General features: G+C 37.8%; 1 protein-coding gene across 10 annotated transcripts in view; it reads left to right on the forward strand.

Moving 5' to 3' along the window:
- Positions 1-20,058, forward strand: part of CPSF160 (cleavage and polyadenylation specificity factor 160) — a 68,166-nt gene that overhangs the window by 37,689 nt on the left and 10,419 nt on the right. For 7 of the 10 annotated variants that reach the window (XR_016040382.1, XM_020671837.2, XM_006851752.4 and 4 more), the window contains exons 17-20: positions 16,774-17,558; positions 19,427-19,507; positions 19,584-19,649; positions 19,787-19,864. Coding sequence is in view for 6 of the 10 variants with exons in the window: in XM_020671837.2 (XP_020527496.1) it covers positions 16,774-17,558; positions 19,427-19,507; positions 19,584-19,649; positions 19,787-19,864 (1,010 nt within the window). In the remaining 4 variants the exon portion in view is untranslated. The remainder of the gene's footprint in view (positions 1-16,773; positions 17,559-19,426; positions 19,508-19,583; positions 19,650-19,786; positions 19,865-20,058) is intronic. The other 3 variants (XR_016040384.1, XR_016040383.1, XR_016040385.1) reach the window with 1 other exon arrangement.

The following is a 20,058-nucleotide window of genomic DNA, read 5'->3' on the forward strand; positions in this document are numbered from 1 at the left end:
GCTTTAGAATATAAGTGTTTTTAAATTAGCTAGACTAAGACAGAAGATATGCTCTGTACGTTTAGTAATAATAGGATAGAAACGAGAAATTAGTTAAGATTGATGACAAAAAAGTACTTAAAAGAGATAATTTTCAATATCTTGGGTCGATAATCCATGAGAATGGAGAGATTAAAGAAGATGCTGCACATAGAATCAGAGCTAGGTGGATGAAGTGGAGAAATGCTTTGGAGTCTTATGTGATCGTTGCATACCAACGAATCTGAAGGAGAAGTTATATACGACGGCTGTAAGACCATGCTTTATTAGACAAAATGCTGGGCGGTTAAGAAACAACATATTCATAGAATAAGTGTAGTTGAGATGAGGATGTTGAGATGGATGAGTGGCAAGAGAAGAAATGATAGAATTTGAAATGAATACTTCCCGAGGGAACTTAAGGGTTAGCTTCAATAGGTGATAAGATGAGGAAATGTAGACTTAGGTGGTTTGCCCATTTGCAACATCGACTTAGAACAACACTAGTTAAGAGGGGTGATTTGGTTTAAGTAGACGGCTCTAAAAGGGAAAATGGAAGGCCTAAAGGGACGTAGATGGAAGTAGTAAGACGGGATTTGGTGACTCATGGTTTGATTGAGGGTATGGCCCTTGATAGAGTGGAATGACGAAACCAGATTCGTGTAGTCGACCCCAAATAGTTGGAATAAGGCTCTGATGACGATGAATTGATTATATAAATAAGCTTATATACTTTTCTACAGCCAATTACTGTTTTTGCAATAGTAAAATAGATTATAGATTGCCCCCTTATGAAAGGGATTGGAGATTGAAACTCTTAGGATTATTGTTTTACATTTTTTTTATATCAAATAATACTTTACACTAATAATAATTATTTTCATATCAGGTATACATAAACGCTGCTGATGAGGTGTTAGACCTTACTAGCCACCTTGAAAAGGTCATGGGTTCCAAACTCGGGGCTAGCAAGTCTTTATTATTAAATGTTCAGCCATAAAGCTTGAACTTCTACTTAAAAATAGAGTTGAATTTCATATTAACAATATTAATATCTAGTTGAGCCTCTCCAAATTATCACGTCCTGCCTTCCTTCCCTCCATTCATTTACTCCCTTCCCTCCCTCTGCCCCCCCCCCCCCCCCACCCCCCCTCTTCTTCTCTTGACCCTCCCTCTACCTCCTCATTACCCACTATCTTTGAACCTCTCCCTACCTTACCTCTTGACCTTTACCCTACCAACCATCTTCCCCTCCCTCCTTTCGAGCTGGACATGGAGTCGCCCGAGGGACCTAGCACGCCCATCTCTCTTCCTTCGCGAGTGACAACGCTGAGGGGGTTGACGGGGATGGGAACGACAGAGATTTGGAGAGAATAAAGGTTATATATCGGATTATGGGGTTCCAGCATGAAGGCCCTGAAGGATTGGCACACCGTTTCCTTCTTGCAGACGCTTAGAGCCCACTGAAGGTGAGTTTTAAAGGACAAAGGGAGCTACTCAATCTGTTCTCTATCTCCTACGAAGGTTGTCCTTTACAAGGTTTCCCATCCCCTACCTCCGCTCCCTCCTTGAGGAGGTCTACGAGATTAGCCTCTTCCTCAACTCCCACCCCCAAACCACGAAGATCCGTACTTGGAACATAAGAGGTTTGGGACACTCATCCAAAAGGGAGGCAATCAAGGACTTGACCTCAAAACACACTTCTGCTATTCTTGCCTGGAAACTAAACTACCCGAGCCCACTCTTCATCTTATTTGTCAGGTCTGGGGTAAAAGGCCTTGCCAGTGGGTCGCTCAACCTGTGGATGAGGCTTAAGGGGGTATATGGGTGATCTGGAACCTTAGATCACCTCCTCCTTTTCTCCCATATAGGGGAGTTCTCCATTACCGTTCTTCTTTCACGTACTTTTGACAGCTTCTTATAGAAATTCTCGACCATTTATGACAACTGCTCAGCTTCTCTCCGACCATGTCTCTGGACAAAATTGGACTATGTGGCTGTCCTACTCCACCCTGTATGGTGTTTGGGTGGAGATTTCAACATCACGAGATGGTCTCATGAGAGAAACTTCCAATTCTACCATCTCCCAGGGAATGACGGACTTCTCGAACTTCATTTTTTGAAATGAACTCCTAGACATCCTGCTCCAAGGAAACCGCTTTACTTGGTCCAATCACTCCCCCCAACCTTATCTCTCTAAACTTTGATAGGTTCCTCCTATCTTTGAACTGGGAGGAACTCTTTTGGGTTCTCACGCCATGGCACTGCCTAAACCCACCTCTGATCGTTGCCCTATCCTTCTAAACACCCAAGCAATCATAAGAGGATCGAAACCCTTCAAATTTGAATTGGCCTGGCTTGAAGAAAAGTCTCTTTCCACTCTGATTCCCATCTAGTGGAACTCTTTCTCTGGTCAGGTTTCGAGAAGAGCAGGTTATAGGCTCCAAACCAAAATTCAACTTCTCAAAGCCTCCCTAAAGACCTGCAATAAGTCCATCCCTGGGAATTACTCACATATCAAATCCTCTCTACTTAGCTCCATCCAAGACCTTGACTGTATTGAGGAGTGCAGACCTCTGACAGACTTCGAATCGAATTTGAGAACCCAAACTAAGCTAGAATACTTCTCCACCCTTAAAAAAGAAGAATTGTACTGGGTCCAAAGATCTGGAGTAAATTGGCTAAAAGCAGGGGACCAAACACATGCTTCTTGCGCCGGATAGCTAATTGTTGCAGAAGTGACAATACTATTTCGACTATCAAGTCAAATAATTGTTATCTGGTACAGCCTGGGGAAATCGAATCAGCTATTTTAAACTATTGCAGACCCTTTACACTGCCCCTTTGAGTCCTAGACCTAAAATGACTGATCTTGATTTTCTAACTCTTACGGAAGACCGGGCTCTTTGGCTTGAGCGACCTTTTTGGGAAGAGGAAATTCTGAAAGCTTTAGATGACTTAGCCAAAGATAAAGCCCTCGGTCTGAATGGGTTCCCCATAACACCCTTTAAAATCTTTTGCGAAACCTTTCACCCAGACTTCATGAGCTTCTTCGAGGAATTTTTCCATTTGGAAATTCTCCACAAAGCCATCAACGCTACATTTATTGCCTTAGTCCCCAAGGTTGAAGGGGCTGAGGAGCTTAAGGACTTTCGCCTAATCAGTTTGCTCAACTCCTCCTACAAAATTCTGGCTAAGGTACTGGCTTCAAGACTACAACAAGTCCTTCCCTCTAGCATCTCACTGTCACAGCTGCCTTCATCAAAGATAGACAAATCCCAGATGGAGCTTTAGTAGCACACGAGCGTATTCACTCTAGGCATTTGTCCAAAAAACTTGGTCTTATCTTTAAGATAGACTGGGAGAAAGTGTATGACCATGTTGATTGGTCCATACTAGATTAGTCTATGGCAAGAATGGGGTTCCGAGACCACTGGAGAAAATGGATGAGAGGTTTCTATTCTCATCCTCACTTCTCGATCCTCGTTAATGGAACCCTAAAAGGTTTCTTCCCTTCCTCGAGGGGGCTACACTATTACAGCAGAAGTCTTCAACCGATCTATCTCCCATCTGTATTAGGCAGGTCTCCTCACGGGCTTCAATACCTCTTACCGAGGCCCTACAATGTCTCATCTGCAATACGTAGATGACATATTGGTATTCTTAGACGCTTCTTCATATGAAACTTATAATTTTAGGCTTTATCTCAAATGTTTCCAAGTGGCTACAGGTTTCAAGGTCAACATGGAAAAATAAAAAATGATGGGGGTAGCACTCGCCAACACTGAAATTAGAGAGCTTATACCAAATTGGGAATGCAAAGTTGAGGATCTTCCCATAACCTACCTTGGTCTTCCTCTAGGATTGGGAAAACCTAAAAAGAGACATTGGTCACATGTGATAGATAAGATTGATAGGCGTATGGCTCGATGGAAAGAGATATATGTTTCTCAGGCTGGCCGAACCACTTTGATCAAAGCAACCCTTGCCAATGCCATGGTATACCTCATGTCCCTCTTCCAAATGCCAATCTTAGTGGCAAACCGGTTAGAACAACTAATGAGGAATTTTCTTTAGTCAGGACAGGCTGAGAGAACAAAATACCATTTAATCTCTTGGGATAAGGTATGCTTACCCAAACACCAAGAGGTCTAGGGATCAGGATCCTAAGAAAACATAACTTGGCCTTGTTTGGAAAATGGTGGTGGCGTCTGGCAACTTAGACTGATTCCCTCTGGGCTCAGATCTTACGTTGTAAATACAAGATTTCTGAAGGAACTTGGGTGCCAAGAGGAGACCTATGAACAAGGTTTCAGAAGCGTGGAAGTCTTTCACCTCTTCCCTCTCACTTTTCAAAAAGTTCATCAGGTATTATCCAAGAGAAGGAACAAGAGTGCGCTTCTGGTCAGATCTTTGGCTCGGACACACTCCACTAAGGGACCTCTTTCCATCCCTTTACTCCATTGGCTCTAACAAAGATTCTACCATCGTTGAGGAAATGGTGCTGGCGGGAGGCCGAAGAGTGTGGAACCCTTCGTTCAAAAGAAACCTCTCTAACGAGGAAGGCAACGACTTTCTCTCTCTTTGGCAGTTTTGCATCGTTCTTTCATCTCACCACAAGGGAGGGACTCGTTGGTATGGTCTCTTTCTCCCTCTGGAATTTTCTCGGTGGCTTCCTTTTACAAAAGACTTACCCAACCCCACACCTTCCCTCTTAATCCTTCATCGGTATTATCCAAGGTCTGGTCCACTATCACCCCAAAGTGCAGACTTTTAACTTGATAGCGGGTTCTCAAAGGGTACTTACAGTTGACTAGCTTCAAAAGAAAGGGATTCTGATCCCGAACAGATGTGCTATGTGTTCGTGCGAGGAAGAATGAAATCCTCACCTCTTCATTCATTGTAACCGAGCCCATGATCTTTGGGGCCAAATATTGCAACTGTTCGGTTTCCAATGGGTTATGCCTCCGACGGTGAAGGAGCTAATATCTTCGAACCATTCTTCACATTGGTCGAAGGCTGGACGAACCTTATGGAAGGCTGCTGTGACAGCCACTGTTTGGGTGATCTGGATAGAAAGTAACGCTAGGATATTCCAAGGGGATTATACTCAAGGCTGATTACTTTTTCACAAGGTTACGTCCTTAGGTACTTTCTGGGCATCCAACCAAAGGATCTTTTCGGGTATTTATGTGAACACTTTCCTAAGCCAATGGGAAAACATCCTATACCACCAACCACAGAAGGCGCAAAGAACATGCAATTGGCAACCACATCAAAAAGGAACCATTAACCTCAATTTCGATGGTTGCTCTCTAGGGAACCCCGGCCCTGCAGGTGCTAGCGGTGTCTTCAGAGACCATCATCGCAAAATCCTGTTTATATACTTAGAGCACCTAGGCCTTGAAGATTCTCAGTATGCCAAAGCTTTGGCCTTGCTGTTGGGCCTTAAAAGCTTCAATCAGTCTTGGGGCCATAATCTGTTAGTGGAGGGAGATGCACGTGATATTATTTCATGGGCAATCGGGAGATCCACACCTCCATGGTACCTCGCTTCGATCTTTGATGAGATTGCTTTCATTTGCAGGGATATGGTCGTCTTTTGGAAGCATACCTCGAGGACGTCAAACGAGTTCGCTGACCTCCTGGCAAAGGATGGGGCTAGGGCCCAAGTAGAAGACCAAACCCGGTCCATCTCCTTTTTTGGTCTGGACCATAGAGGGTACACGTAGTAGAACTTCTCTTTGTAAACGGGCAAATCCATAAGCCCATTTTTTGTAACCTCATTGTAAATCTATTGTAATCGAGCAGATCTATAAGCCCATTTTTGTACAAGGTCGGTTGACCTATTTTTTAGCGAGACACCCGTCTAGTGGATACTCTCGGATTAACCCAAAATTGTACTCCAACCCTTTATAGCAAAACAAAATTGAACTTTTCTCAAAAAAAAATAAAAATTTATGCCATATATCCTGAATTTCTAATAAAAAGTATCAAAATACTTGAGCAAAATTTCATAGTAAAAAAATCAAGCCACGTAGCCTGAACTTCCTACTAAGCATATTAAAAAATTGAGCCACATTGAAAGCATTGTTCACTATGGCGCTTGAACTCAGAAGAGTAAGAACATATGTCCACTCTACCTGATGGAGTGTTTGTCTTTTATTGTACAAATATGCTAGATACATCTATATAACATCTTGATATGTGTCTCCTAGGAGACACGTGCTACTTTCAGTACGCAAAAAAGAAATAAAAAAATTAAAAAAAAGAACACATTGATATGTACTAACAAACACAAAAATCACTTGACATATATGGTCAAAGTGTTAGTTCCGTTTCTACACTTGTTGACACAAGGCTTGGCAAAATGTTAAAAAAATTAAAAAAAAGAACACATTGATATGTACTAACAAACACAAAAATCACTTGACATATATGGTCAAACTAGCAATGGTTTAAAAACCGGATCGGTGACCCGGATCGGGCTTTTCAAAAACCGATCCGGATCGGCGAATCGGCGATCCGGATCGGCGAATCGGCGATCCGGATCGGAATCGGGTGAATCGGTCAGAATAAAGCTTCAAAAAAATCCGAAAAAATTATTAAAATTCATTATAAATATTGGTTTTTAGGAATTCAATAAAAAATGAGGGTACTCCATTAAGAATTTTCATGTTTTTGAATGAATATGCGAATATTGATATGTTCTTTCCCTGCATGAACCGCCATTCAGCATTTAATTTACAGTATTTCGTGCTCATCCCTACACTGTTGCTGTTGGGACTCGATATGTGAATAATATGGCTGGGATAGGGTGACCTCAGAATCATCATCTCTCTCGTTTTCTCTTTGAATAATATGGATTAAAAAAAAAAAAAACAAATTTTCAAAAAAATCGATCATGGATTAAAAAAAAAATCACAAATTTTCAAAAAATTCTATCATGGATTACAAAAAAAAATTCGATCATGGATTAAACAAAAAAAATCACAAATTTTCAAAAAATTCAATCATGGATTACATAAAATTCGATCATGGATTACATAAAATTCGATCATGGATTACATAAAATTTGATCATGGATTACAAAAAAAAACAAACAAAAAAAACAAAAAATTCAATCGTGGATTACAAAAAAAGAAAAAAATAGTTCGATCATGGATTACAAAAAATTCAATCATGGATTACAAAAAACTCTATCATGGGTTACAAAAAAAGCAAAAAACAAAAAATTCAATCATGGATTAAAAAAAAACAAACAAACATTTCGATCATGGATTACAAAAAAAAAACAAACATTTCGATCATATATTACAAAACATTCGATCATGGATTACAAAAAATTCTATCATGGGTTACAAAAAAAAAAAAAAAAACAAAAAATTCGATCATGGATTACAAGAAAAGAAAACAAACATTTCGATCATGGATTACAAAAAATTCTATTATGGGTTACAAAAAACCAAAAAATTCGATCATGGATTACCAAAAAAAAAAAGAAAAAAAAAAAAAAAATCCGTACGGAATCGCCGATTCACTGTTCGGACTCGCCGATTCCGTACAGTGAATCGGCGATTCACTGTACAGAATCGTCCGGTTCTCTCTAGAACCGGACGATTTCCGATTTAAGGGCGATCCGGTTCCTTTTTTACTATTTTCGAGTCGAACCGGGCGAGTCCGGTTCGACTCGACGTTTTTTAGAACGCTGGGTCAAAGTGTTAGTTCCGTGTCTACACTTGTTGACACAAGGCTTGGCAAAATGTTAACACACAACACAAGGGAAATATTGGAGTAACTAGGGTAAAACTGCGCATAGTCCTTGATATTTAAGTATTGGAAGAATAAATATTATGGCATGGAAGAAATCAGGCTTACACAAATTTTTGCAGTGGCTAGAGATGGAACCAACCATTAAACAAGGGCACCAATAGCTCCAAATACAAAATATATATTTGAAAGTAAGTGTCCCCCCTTTCCCCCCCTTGAAATTGCTATACAAACCAACTTATCAAACCCCAAATATCTTTAGAAAATCCTAGCTCCCTATTACTTCTATTCCCTCTAATCCATCGTAACCTAAACTTGCGAAATAATTAAGTCCAAAATGAACATGAATAAACCGTGCGCAAAAATCTAAATATAAAACTAATATATGACTTCTAAAGCCCATTCAACCATAAAAAAACAAATCTAAGAAATGCTAAAAGCGGTTCTTTTAGCTCATTGTTCAAAACGATGGATTCGGGTGCCTAGGCGGTTTGGGTGCCTGGCTGCCTTGGCGGGCGCTCTGAGACAGGGTGCTCTCACCAAAATCCAAACCTCCCCACCCCGAACATAAAAAGTAGGGGAGTTCTTAGGGCATGGTTTAAAGCCTTTGGGAGATTTTAGGGCAATTTTGGAGCCCCAAACTCCTCGTGATCATGAAATAGACGAAAAGATAATAGTACAACAATACAATACTATAATGAGTACAATCATATAACATATTTGTGGATGAGACAATCATACAAGTCTCAAAGAGATTGTAACTTGTAAGACATTAAAATGCTTGAAATCCCAAATGTCATTGTAGGAAACTAGAAGTCCATACTAGAAACGAATCAACGCTACAGTCACACGCGAAGTCAACAAGGCAAAATAAAAAAACAAATACATCAAGTCATTTTGAGAAGAAATCGAAAAAATAAAAAAATTATTGATCTTTCAATAAATCACAAAAGAGTGATACTACTTTAAAAATATCAAAATCAAATCGATGTCGGTGCAAACCTCATCTATTGGGTTGCCAAAAGTTTTCAAAATCAACTACTAGAAGCCCCAAATCTACCCACGAACTATAGCCTTCGTTTTGGGAAGAAATCAAAAAAATAAAAAATTTATCGATCTTTCGATAAATCACAAAAAGTGGTTTTTGGGGGGTTTTTCTCTCCCTATAGGCCACGGAGTTTCAATTGGGGGTTTAGAATACCCCCTATAACCCGTCCCCCCCTTTATTTAAGGGGAAAAATTACATTTTTTACTCTCATCGATTTTTTTCACCCACCCGCCCGCAAGTTGCCACAGGGCAGCACCTAGGCAGGTGCCCAGACAATAGTGCCTAGGCGGCGCCCAGAGACATGGCGCATAATAACCCCGCCCAGATTGCGCCTAGGCATTTTTAGAATTTTTTCACCTAGGCGGTCGGGCGGCCGAATTTTCAAACGTTGTTTTAACTACACCAATAGTTACCCCCTCTTCTTAGCCCTATCCTTCGCCACACCGCTGTTCACTATTGGGGTATGTGGCCTTCTGATGGAGGAAGAAAGGAGGGAAGAAATAAGTAAAATAAAAATAAGAATAAAGGGGGAGGATGTACCCTCTCTTTGGGTTTGCAAGGGAGTCTACCCCATAGAGATCTTTTCACAAGATCCAAATTCTATACTCACATTCAATTCTCTTCTCTCTACAAAGAAGGGACATTTCCCTTTAAATACAATTGAAATAATAAAAAATAAAATAAATAGAAAACGCATGTATCTCTCTCCTAAGATTTTCTCCTTATCTCTCTACCTACTTTTACTATTTCTTTTCTCTCTAACTTCTCTTCCTCATCTCTTTTTTTGGTTTTTCTTATCAACCCATTAAGAGATAACAACCTCAACCTTCACCCAATAGAAACTGTATCCTCATGAAAACCTATCTTAAGAAACTCCCATAAAGGATTTATTATTATACCCTTTAAAGTTTTGCTACTAAAGATGACAAAAATATCCAATAAGGAAGTTAAAATCTCAAATAACACCTTTTTAAAATTTTTAAAAAATATAAAACAAACAATTAAACAATCCCGATTTTTATTTGCATTATTCTTCCGGGGTTGGGAGAAGCTCGACCTCGAGCTTACATCCTTCAGAGCCAATTATTATCGAATAATTGATGATGTAGTCCAACCATGAGCCTTAACACTTTTTCTTCAACAATCTGATTCATAAAATACTTTTTCCTCATAAAACTTGGGACGATTGTGTTGAATACCAAGATCATGTAGATGCTCCCCAGATCGTGGTTCTTGCATCACACTGTGATCGTCACATTCAAGATCAGCAGCCGTAGTTAGTCGTTGGCCTCGATTCATCTCTATGACAAAATATGATGTCTGATCCTAATGCTTGTGAGCACCCTCTTTTCGAATAATAGTTTTCTCCAACCGTTGCAACTACTGATTCATTTACGAACTGCAGTTCAAACATCCTCCACGACTTTGGTCAAATTTTGTAAAATTTGTTCGAGGAAATCCTCTATAGTAGGATTAGCTTTCAATGACAGTGCAATAGCTGGATCTTACTTGCTCCAATACCAACTAATGGAGGGAGAATGGAGGAAAGAAATAATTAAAATAAAAATAAAAATAAAGGGTGAGAGATTATACCCTCTCTCAAGGCCTGTAAGAGAGTCACTCAACAAGTAATCCTATCCACACCGTAAACAACTCATTCCCCAAAAATAGATAGTATATCTCTTAAAAATCTATCCTAACGAACTCCCATGGATAATTTACTACTCTATCCTTTAAATCTCTACAACTAAAGAAAATAATAATAATCTTAAATAAAACTAAAATCTCAAATAAAGCCTTTCTAAAATAAAAATTAAAAGAACTTGATTTTTATTTGTATCATTCTCCCCAGGTTGGGAGAAGCTTGGTGTCGAGCTTATAAAACTCAAATCTTTTAGAGGCCTTCTCAAAAGTTGGTGATGCAGTCCCACCATTCTCTTCGACACTTTTTCTTCAATAAACTTCTTCATAAATATATATTTTGCTCATCTTTAAGTAGAACACTGGGATCTTGAGCTCAATTGTGATTTTTTTTTTTTCCAAGTTCCTCATAAAATTTGAGAAGATGGAGCTGAATACCAAGATCATGTAGATGCTCCTCAGATCGTGGTTCTTGCATCACAATGTGATCGTCACATTTAGGATCGGCCCCGTAGTTAGTCATGGGCCTCCATTCATCTTTGCGACAAAATCTGGCGTTGGATCTTTATGATTGTGAGAACCCTCTTTTCGAATAATAGTATTTTCCAACCGTTGCAACTACTGATTCATTTCACAAACTTCAGTTCGAGCATCCTCCACAATTTCGGTCAAATTTTCTAAAATTTATCCCAAGTGATCCTCTATAGCAAGATTTGCTTTCGGTGGCATTGCAATAGCTGGATCGTACTTGCTCTAATAGCAATTGATGGAGGGAGAATGGAGGAAAGAAATAATTAAAATAAAATTAAGAATTAAGGATGAGAGAATATACCCCCTCTTTGGGTTTGCATGAGAGTCCACTCCAAAAAGATCTTTTCTCAATATTCAATTTTTTTATTGACATCCAATTCTCTGCTCTCTACAATGAAGGGAAATTTTCCCTTTAACTGCAATTGAAATAATAAAAAATAAAATAAATAAAAAACACATTTATCTCTCTCTTACTATTTTCTCCTTCTCTCTCTACTTACTTTTCCGATGTATTCTCTCTCTAACTTCCCTTCCTCATCTCTTTCTTTATTTTTCCTTTCATTATCCTTAAACCTATTAAGAGATAACAACTTCAGCCCCCCACAAAAATAGAAACTATATCTTCATGAAAATTTATTTTAAAAAACTCCCATAAAGAATTTACTATTCTACCTTTTAAAACTCTACAACTTAAGAAGACAAAAATAACCGTTCAGAAAATTATAATCTTAAATAACACATGTTCTAAAATTAAAAGAATATAAAACACAAAATTAAAAGCCCCAATTTTTATTTGCATAACCTTCATAGGCCTTGAACACATGTAGAAAACTATAACGATCGTGATATTGTGTCTATTTGGTGTCCGTATTGCACTAATGAGGCACGCTTTGTAGTGCCTTTTGACTCACCTAGGTTGTGTGGTCTAGGCCTTGAAGTCAAGTCTATAGCCGTTTAGCCTTGGGCATAAGGCGCAACCGTGGAGGGTTTGTAAGGTTAACCATTGCTGAGGTCGGAGAGATACCCAGGATGGTTAGGTAAGAGGTGGCCGGTCTCCTGTTTGTGGTTGGTGGATTGTGAGAGCAAGGGCCGAAATCTTCATTATTACCATCAAATAACATGTACATAAGATAGTTGCATCTATGGGAAGTGACCCGTTAGGATAAGACATGTACATCTACTGAAGAGAGACCTCCTACACCATTGCTATAGTGTATACATATATCTATGTGATACATGGCTTGTCCTCGGGGGGAATTTCTAATCCGCATACTAGACCTATGTATGTTCCCTTTATGTTTTATCTTTTAATCATATTTGCTTATGTTTTAGAAACTTTACTAATCACAAAAATGAATTTTTAAAGTGCATTACATATTTTATTTTTGCATAATAATTTTTTAATAAAAAATAATTGTATTTTCAGTATGAGATATTTATGAATCATTTTAAAAAGTACTTAGAGGGGATTAAAAAATTCTTTTGGGTATTTAAAAATATTTGTGACCTGCTTGGGGTCGAATGACCAAGTGCCCACATGTGGGGAGGCCCACTTGCTGTGGGGTGTGGGGCGCCCTAGGAATCTTTTGCCAGAAACCCCTCTCTTTCCAATTGGTTGACTCGGTAAAACTTGGTGGTTGTTTTTAGATAATGTCTGGAAAGGCTAGGAAGGCATTCTAGAATTTACAAGTTTGGATAATGTCTTAGAGAAGGTAAAATCTCCTGAGATATATTTCCTCTCAGTCATGGGACAATAACACATGTATCATTCTTGAGAGTTCAAGTATCCTGGGAACATATATGTATGAGATTAGGGTTTCTAATTTATTTCTAGCAGGCCCTAGGATATGCACAGAGCATATACAATCGAAGCTTTTTGGTGGAAGAGAAAAACGTAGGAAGTGCATGGTGGAGAAATTTGAAAGGGTAAGTGATCGAAGACAATATTGTTCTTATTTTGAATTTATTTAATTTCAAATGATGTATATTTTAGTTTTAATTTTAGGATTTACTTTTTAGGTTTTTATTTTCTTGGGGTTCTAGGTTTTGAATATTTTTAGAAGTTATTTAGAAAAGTAGTGTTTATGGAATATTTTGTTTTATCAGGGATAAAACAATCATTACAAATTTTTTGATTAAGTTAGGAAGTTTGGTCATTTTATTCATTGTATGTACATTTAATGTCCTTGAACAAGTAAATGAACATTATTTAAGAGGTGCGTAGGGCAGTTGCGTGGTGATTCACGTGGTTTGTTTAAGAGAAAAAAAAAAGCTCTTGGCTATTGAAGCCCTAGGTTTAGTATGAGGAAGAACTCTAGGTTTCTTCTACTTGCATGTGTTTGGCTTGAATTATTGCTGGTTTATGTTTTCCTTTAAATTCCCTACATCAATTTGGTATCAAAGCTCAGGTTTTCTTCAACAACAAGGTCAATAAACTACAATCAAGTCTAGGATTTACTGACTTTGGGGCAAGGCTTGTTGATTTCAGCTAAAACTTTGCTGATCTCAGTGCAAGTTTTGCCAAATTCAGCTAGATCTTGCTGATTCCAACGAGATTTTTGTTGATTCTCTGCCTATAGTTTGTGATTTTGGTGAGCCTAATGCCAGTGAGAATGAAGGGGGCGCTTTTGTAGACCATATTCATGATCTCGGACAGGAAGAAATTTGGGATTTTAAACAACAAGTCCAGCAGTTTGCGTGGGCAGGACGGTGATCTTTCAACCCAAGAAGATCTCAAAATAACCCTTTCATTGCTATACTTCGTGTGAAGAGTCATGTGAAATGGAAAGTGATAAAAGACCTAGACGTAGAGGACATCACTCTAAGATTTTCGATTTGAAGGAGGACATTCTTGATTGTAATTCAGGTTGTATCCAAAATCAGCAGGTTGTAGATTGGGCTTTGCGACCAAACTTTGACACATGCGCAAATGAACAACAAGATCTCTTAGGAGATCCAAACTATGATAAGGATCAAGATGAAGATGAAGATGTTTCAGAAGAGGATCTTGGTCATGAAGAAATTGGAGAGACGACAATCGGAGAACTGATCAAAATCATGGCCTTTGAAGGTCTCAAAGATGTCGAAGTGGTGGAGTATTCAAGAGAATTAGAGCATTGGAATCAGAGTAGCACAAGAGAGGTGTGGTCAATTCATAAACCACAATTTGTCTACTTCAAAACTTAAGACGAGTTTTCTTCAACCATGGGAGATTGGTGCAAGGCAAAATTATTTTAGTTTTTATTTAGTTTTAAAGGATAGATATTTAAATTTTAATTTTAATTTCAGGTTTTATTTTTAGGGTTTTTAATTTTTTTGAAGGGTTCCAATTTTTTTAGGATTTTAAGGCGTTGTTTAGAAAAGTACTTCAAGTGTTTATGGAATATTTTGTTTTATCAAGGATAAAACTGTCATTATGAATTTTGTGATTAAGTTGGGGATTTTGGGTCATTATATTCATTTGAATGAGCATTTAATGTCCTTAAACAATTAATAAATATTATTTAAGAGGTGTGTGGGGCCCTTGAGTGTTCATTCACGTGGTTTGTTTTAGAGAAAAAGAAAGAAAAGCTCCTTAAACAAGATTTTGAAGCCCTATGTAGGGTTTGTGGAAGAAACCCTAAGTTTCTTCTATTGTTACGTGTGTTTTGGCCTGAATAATTGCTGTTCTGTTCTCCTTCAAATTCCCTACATCAGTGAGCTCCATCGAGAACAAGTGTAGGCATCTATTGATCATATGGGCAGCAATAATAACTTCTTCGAGGAAGAAACCCCGGGTTTCTTCTACTATTACGTGTGTTTTGGCCTGAATTATTGTTGATTTTCTGTTCTCGTTCAAATTTCCTACATCAGTGACCAACATCGAGAACAAGTGTAGGCATCTATTGATTATATGGGCAGCAATGAGAACTTCTTTGTCGTAATATTTCCTAGGAATCTCCATTCCTATTAAGATGACTCTTACAACTAACAAGAATCTACTTTTTTGTTGTGTCACGCCATTTTGTTGTGGTGTATAAGAACATGATGCTTATGTTTCTTTAATGTGTTCACGAAAATCATCATCATCTAAGCCTTATCCCAACTATTTCAGCTACATGAATCCTGTTCCGCCATTCTGCGTTTAGGTTAAGGATTCATGAGAAGATTTGGTAAAGTTTTACGCTGGCAGCACAACCCTCCTCCTTTACCCGGGCGTGGGACCGCATGATCGGCTTGGGGACAGCTAAGGCAGAGTTATGTAGAATATGTTCACGAAGATAATTATTTAATTCACGACTTAGATGCTCTCGTGCATTATCATAATCGAAAATTTTTGTTTGGTTCGCCAACTGGGTTTGAATCATTTTATGAAATATTTCAACTATTAAGAGTATTTCATCTCTACTTTTCATGAGATAATTCCAAGTATAATGAGAGTAGTCATCAATGAATGAGATAAAATACCAATATCCAATTAACTAGAGCAGACCCTTAAATATCAGAATGAACAAGATGGAATAGTGTAGAAATTTTATTTTTGCTTGAAGAAAAAGCGTTTCTAAAATGCTTAAACAATTAACAAGTTTCACATTGTATTTGAGAAAAAATTCAGAGAAACAAACTTATATGAAAACAATAGTTTTAAGGATTCCAAAGACATATGGCCTAAGCAGGTGTGCCACGAGAGTATTTTCTCATGACTTCATTCACACGCATGCATACCCACACAACATACTCACAGACACACACACACACACACACACACAGAGCATAGTGCGCACACACACACACACACTACAAGGTGGTCACAATTAATGTTGACTATTGGATGTGAAATTGGGTGGCTATATTTATTCCATTGACCAAGCTCAAAGTTCAAAATAAGTTATCTCAAACTTTGTGACATGCCCGAGCTATCAAATTTCATATCAAATGGTTATAAGTAATTCTGATCTCTTTGCGCCAAAGGTAAATGGTCTCATGGTATACATTCCTAAATATGGTTATATACATGGATATGGATTTTAAGTTCTTGATGACTTAGATCCACTGTCCACCAAATGAACATGCATTTCCGACATTTCAAGGGGACTTGTTTATTCCCCCTTATTTTGTGCTAGTTCATTTTATTTTTATTTTTATTTTATTACTTTTTTGCAATTTCTATGTGAGACCTACGTGTATAATTTAGGGCGCAACTGCTTTTCAAAGTGGCTTGTACCATATTGGCATGTTGACTTATCTATATATATATATGTGTGTATGTGTGTGTGTGTGTGTGTGTGTGTGGAAAAAGTTTATATATGGTTGCAACTTTAAAATGTAGAATTAAAGATGCACCTCAAAAATCCATCAGAAAATAATTGATCATCTTGACATCGAGATGTATGAATATGAAAAAAAAAAAAAAAAAAGATTTTAAGTCCTAGAAATAGTGCATTTTACAATACATTGTCTAGACTGTCCATTTTCTAGACTGTCCATTTTCAACATTTTCATATGTTTATAGATCTACTTGATTTTAACCATTTTTGGAGTTTAAAATTTTATAATTAGAGATGAGATGAAAATAGATTTTAAGATAATCCGAAGAATTTTTTACGCCAAAATTACATTTCATGATAAAATTTGGACGTGCGCTTTAATTGGATTGTTTAAGGTGGCAACCTTATAGAGACCACACCCCATATATATATTGTCTTTTTTTATTTAAGCTGTTAACTGTATATATAGATAAGTTGTTTGTCATCTTCTTTCTGAAATTCTTTTTATCTGTATTGCAGATCCTGCTACTTGCACAATCACTTCAAGTCTTCCAGCAGTCTTTGAAAACTTATCTGATCCAATAACTGCATGTACTTTTTATCATGATAAGGGACCTGAACCATGGCTGCGCAAGGCAAGTCCAGATGCCTGGCTTTCAAGTGGTGTAGCTGAGGCTCTTGATGGAAGTGATGGGTCACAACATGATCAGGGTGATATTTACTGTCTTGTTTGTTATGAAAGTGGGAGGCTTGAGATATTTGATGTGCCTAGTTTCAAATGCCTCTTCTCTGTCGATAGGTTTTTGACTGTTAGGACCCATCTTTTTGATGCTCATCATCAGGAATCTTTTAAAGATCTCCATAAAGCAAAGAGTTCGTATTCCGAAGACAGTGATCAACTTGAGAAAGAAGCTGTGAAGAACATGAAAGTTGTTGAGTTATGCATGCACAGATGGTCTGGCCAATATGGCCGCCCATTCCTTTTTGCTGGTTTAGCTGATGGATCGACGCTTTGTTACCATGCTTACTTGTATGAGGGTCAAGATAACATGACCAAGTTGGATGATTCAAATTCAGCTGAAAATGTAGTCGAAGCCAGCAATACAAGCACATCTAGACTTCGAAATTTGAGATTTATCCGTGTTTCTTTACAATCATTAACGAGGGAGGAATCACCGGGTGTTGTTTCATACAGAAAAATCATCACGTTCATGAACATTGGAGGCCATCAAGGTGCATTCATTGCTGGGTCAAGACCAGCTTGGTTGATAGTCTGCAGAGAAAGGCTAAGAATCCATCATCAGGTGTGCTAACATGTTGTTGGAGTAAGTCAACTTGTTGAAAGTTGATGTTACTGAAATGGATTCAGAACCATTTTAGTTTTCTTTGTTTTCTCCGGGATGCTTTTGTGCACAATGATGTGAAGATTAGGTTTCAACTAAGTGAAACCGTGGCAAAAATGTTGGAAGAATTATTAAACCAAAGGTTACAAAAAATGCTAGGCGGCCTGAGGTGGCCGGCCCGGTGCCCAAAACCTCGGGTGCCCTTAGTACAAATTTTATGGATATATAATATATACGTATATTTGTGTCAATTTTGTAATTTATTGCATTTGAAAATATTGTAACATGCTTTATACAAACATATGACATCGCATGTTGAGAATAAACTTGTTCAAAATTCAAACCATACAAAATTTAGAAAGTCTCCAACTCTCCATATTCCATAATAAATAGAAAGGTTTAGGAAGCTTCTTCAAACAACAAAAAATACTTTTGATTCTTAGAAATAGGCGTATTCTATAATAAGTAGAAAAGTTTAGGAAGCTTCTTCAAACCACAAAAAATACTTTTGATTCTTAAAAACAGGTATAGCTAAGACGGTTTGTGGAATTATTCTTTGAACTTTGGGGGTTGAAAATAACCCCCATAACCTATTTAAACCTTTTTGGGGGTCAAAATTACCCCTTTTGCCATTTTGGGTATCTTTAAAAAAAAAAAATCCACATCCCTTGGCACATGCCTAGGCACTCGCCTGGGCACCCGTCTAGGTACATCTGCCTAGAACGGGCCGCCTATGCCTAGGTGTGCGATGCATGGGGTCTTGGGTGCCTAGGCACCGGGCGGACGATTTTTTGAAACATTAATCAAACCATTTGGCTTGGGCTTGCGTTACTTGAAAGGGGAACTCAATTAATATAAAGACAAGCCCTGTTCTGTTTTCTTTGAGTTAGTGAGAGGCATAATGAGATATTAAATATTCTAAAATGCAAAGTGATGCCTCGTGTTGGACCCATTTTGCTTTTCATCAGTCGCCTGTAAGACATCAAAGACCAAAAGTCATGTGGAACTTGTTAAACTTGAAATTTGGGAAAATCGTTCTTCATTTTATTTTTAACATGCTGTCAAGAATATATGCAAAATACTCTTGGCCAGGGGGGTTAGATTATTTTAGTTCTTAATGACCAAAGTTCAGGCTTATGAATTGTTTGAACTTCCCCAACTAAAAATGATTGACATGTGTCTGTGTGTATTTTCATGTGTGTATTTACTTATTGATCTATTTACAATAACAGAAATCTGGGTACCATTCCCTGCAAGAATAATGTAAAGTGCATATGTTTGTGTAATTGCATACAACAACATCCCTTGCAAATTGATGATGTAAAATGTGGCAAAACGTAAATGGCTTTCACGACACAAATTGATCTGTAGTCATTTCTTAAATTCACACTGGGTATATGAGGGAGATGGGTAAAATTTTCATGATGACTTCTATCTCATAAAATGACATGACATCAATGTGCTTCTTGCACTTTCGAGCCTTGAAATGTGGGGTTTGATACAATTTGGATATCATTACTGTTGTCTCTGTCAAAATATATCTGTGATGTCACCTGGATATGTGTCTCATCAAGTGGCATTCTCAAGAAAATAGATGCATGCTTTGTTGTGAAAAAAGCTCTATGCTTACCACCTATAATTAATCTAGCCAATCTAATGAGTTTTATGCCTATCTACTTGATGAAATGCTAAGTATGAGAAATAGGGTGCCCATTCCTTGATTTAGATTCCATTCATGATCTGTGCTAGCTTTTAGAATTGGTATGATTTTCAATTCTGTATTCTTTATTAACTTGAATACTTTTTCTTTTGGTTTTTGACATTTGTAGCTTTGTGATGGGCCCATTGTAGCTTTCACTGTTCTTCACAATGTTAATTGCAACTATGGGTGTATATATGTAACATCACAGGTACTTATTTTCTTCCCTTCTCCCAGTGATAGATAGCTGTAGACTGTGAACTTGAAATACTTTTCCAATTGATCAGGGGTTTCTCAAAATTTGCCGACTGCCATCATGGCTGAATTATGACAACTATTGGCCAGTTCAGAAGGTATGTTTAGATTGTTCCTTTTTTTCACTGTTGCTATTTAGATTCTTCTTTGTTTAATCAATATATATTATAGGTAAAAGTTTGGTGTTGTATTTGCTAATTTGACTCGTTATAACTTTTTTTTTTTTTTTTGATAGATTCCTTTGAGAGGCACTCCACATCAAGTTACTTACATTGCTGAGAAGAATCTTTATGCACTAATATTATCCATTCCGGTGAGTGGTTGTTTCTATGAAAAATTCTTTCTCCGGGTTTGTGATCCCGTTCTCATGGTTGTTTCTATGAAAAATTCTTTCTCCGGGTTTGTGATCCCGTTCTCATGGACAGAGTTCCCTAGACAATACTCTGAAGATTGATATTCAGTTTTCCTTGAAGTCTAAAAGTATTCCTGTTCTCTACATGCTCCACT

The sequence above is a fragment of the Amborella trichopoda genome, chromosome 9 (genome assembly GCF_054954075.1).
Source record: "Amborella trichopoda isolate Santa Cruz 75 chromosome 9, AtrichopodaSantaCruz75HAP2 v2.0, whole genome shotgun sequence".
In the NCBI taxonomy this organism is placed as follows: domain Eukaryota; kingdom Viridiplantae; phylum Streptophyta; class Magnoliopsida; order Amborellales; family Amborellaceae; genus Amborella; species Amborella trichopoda.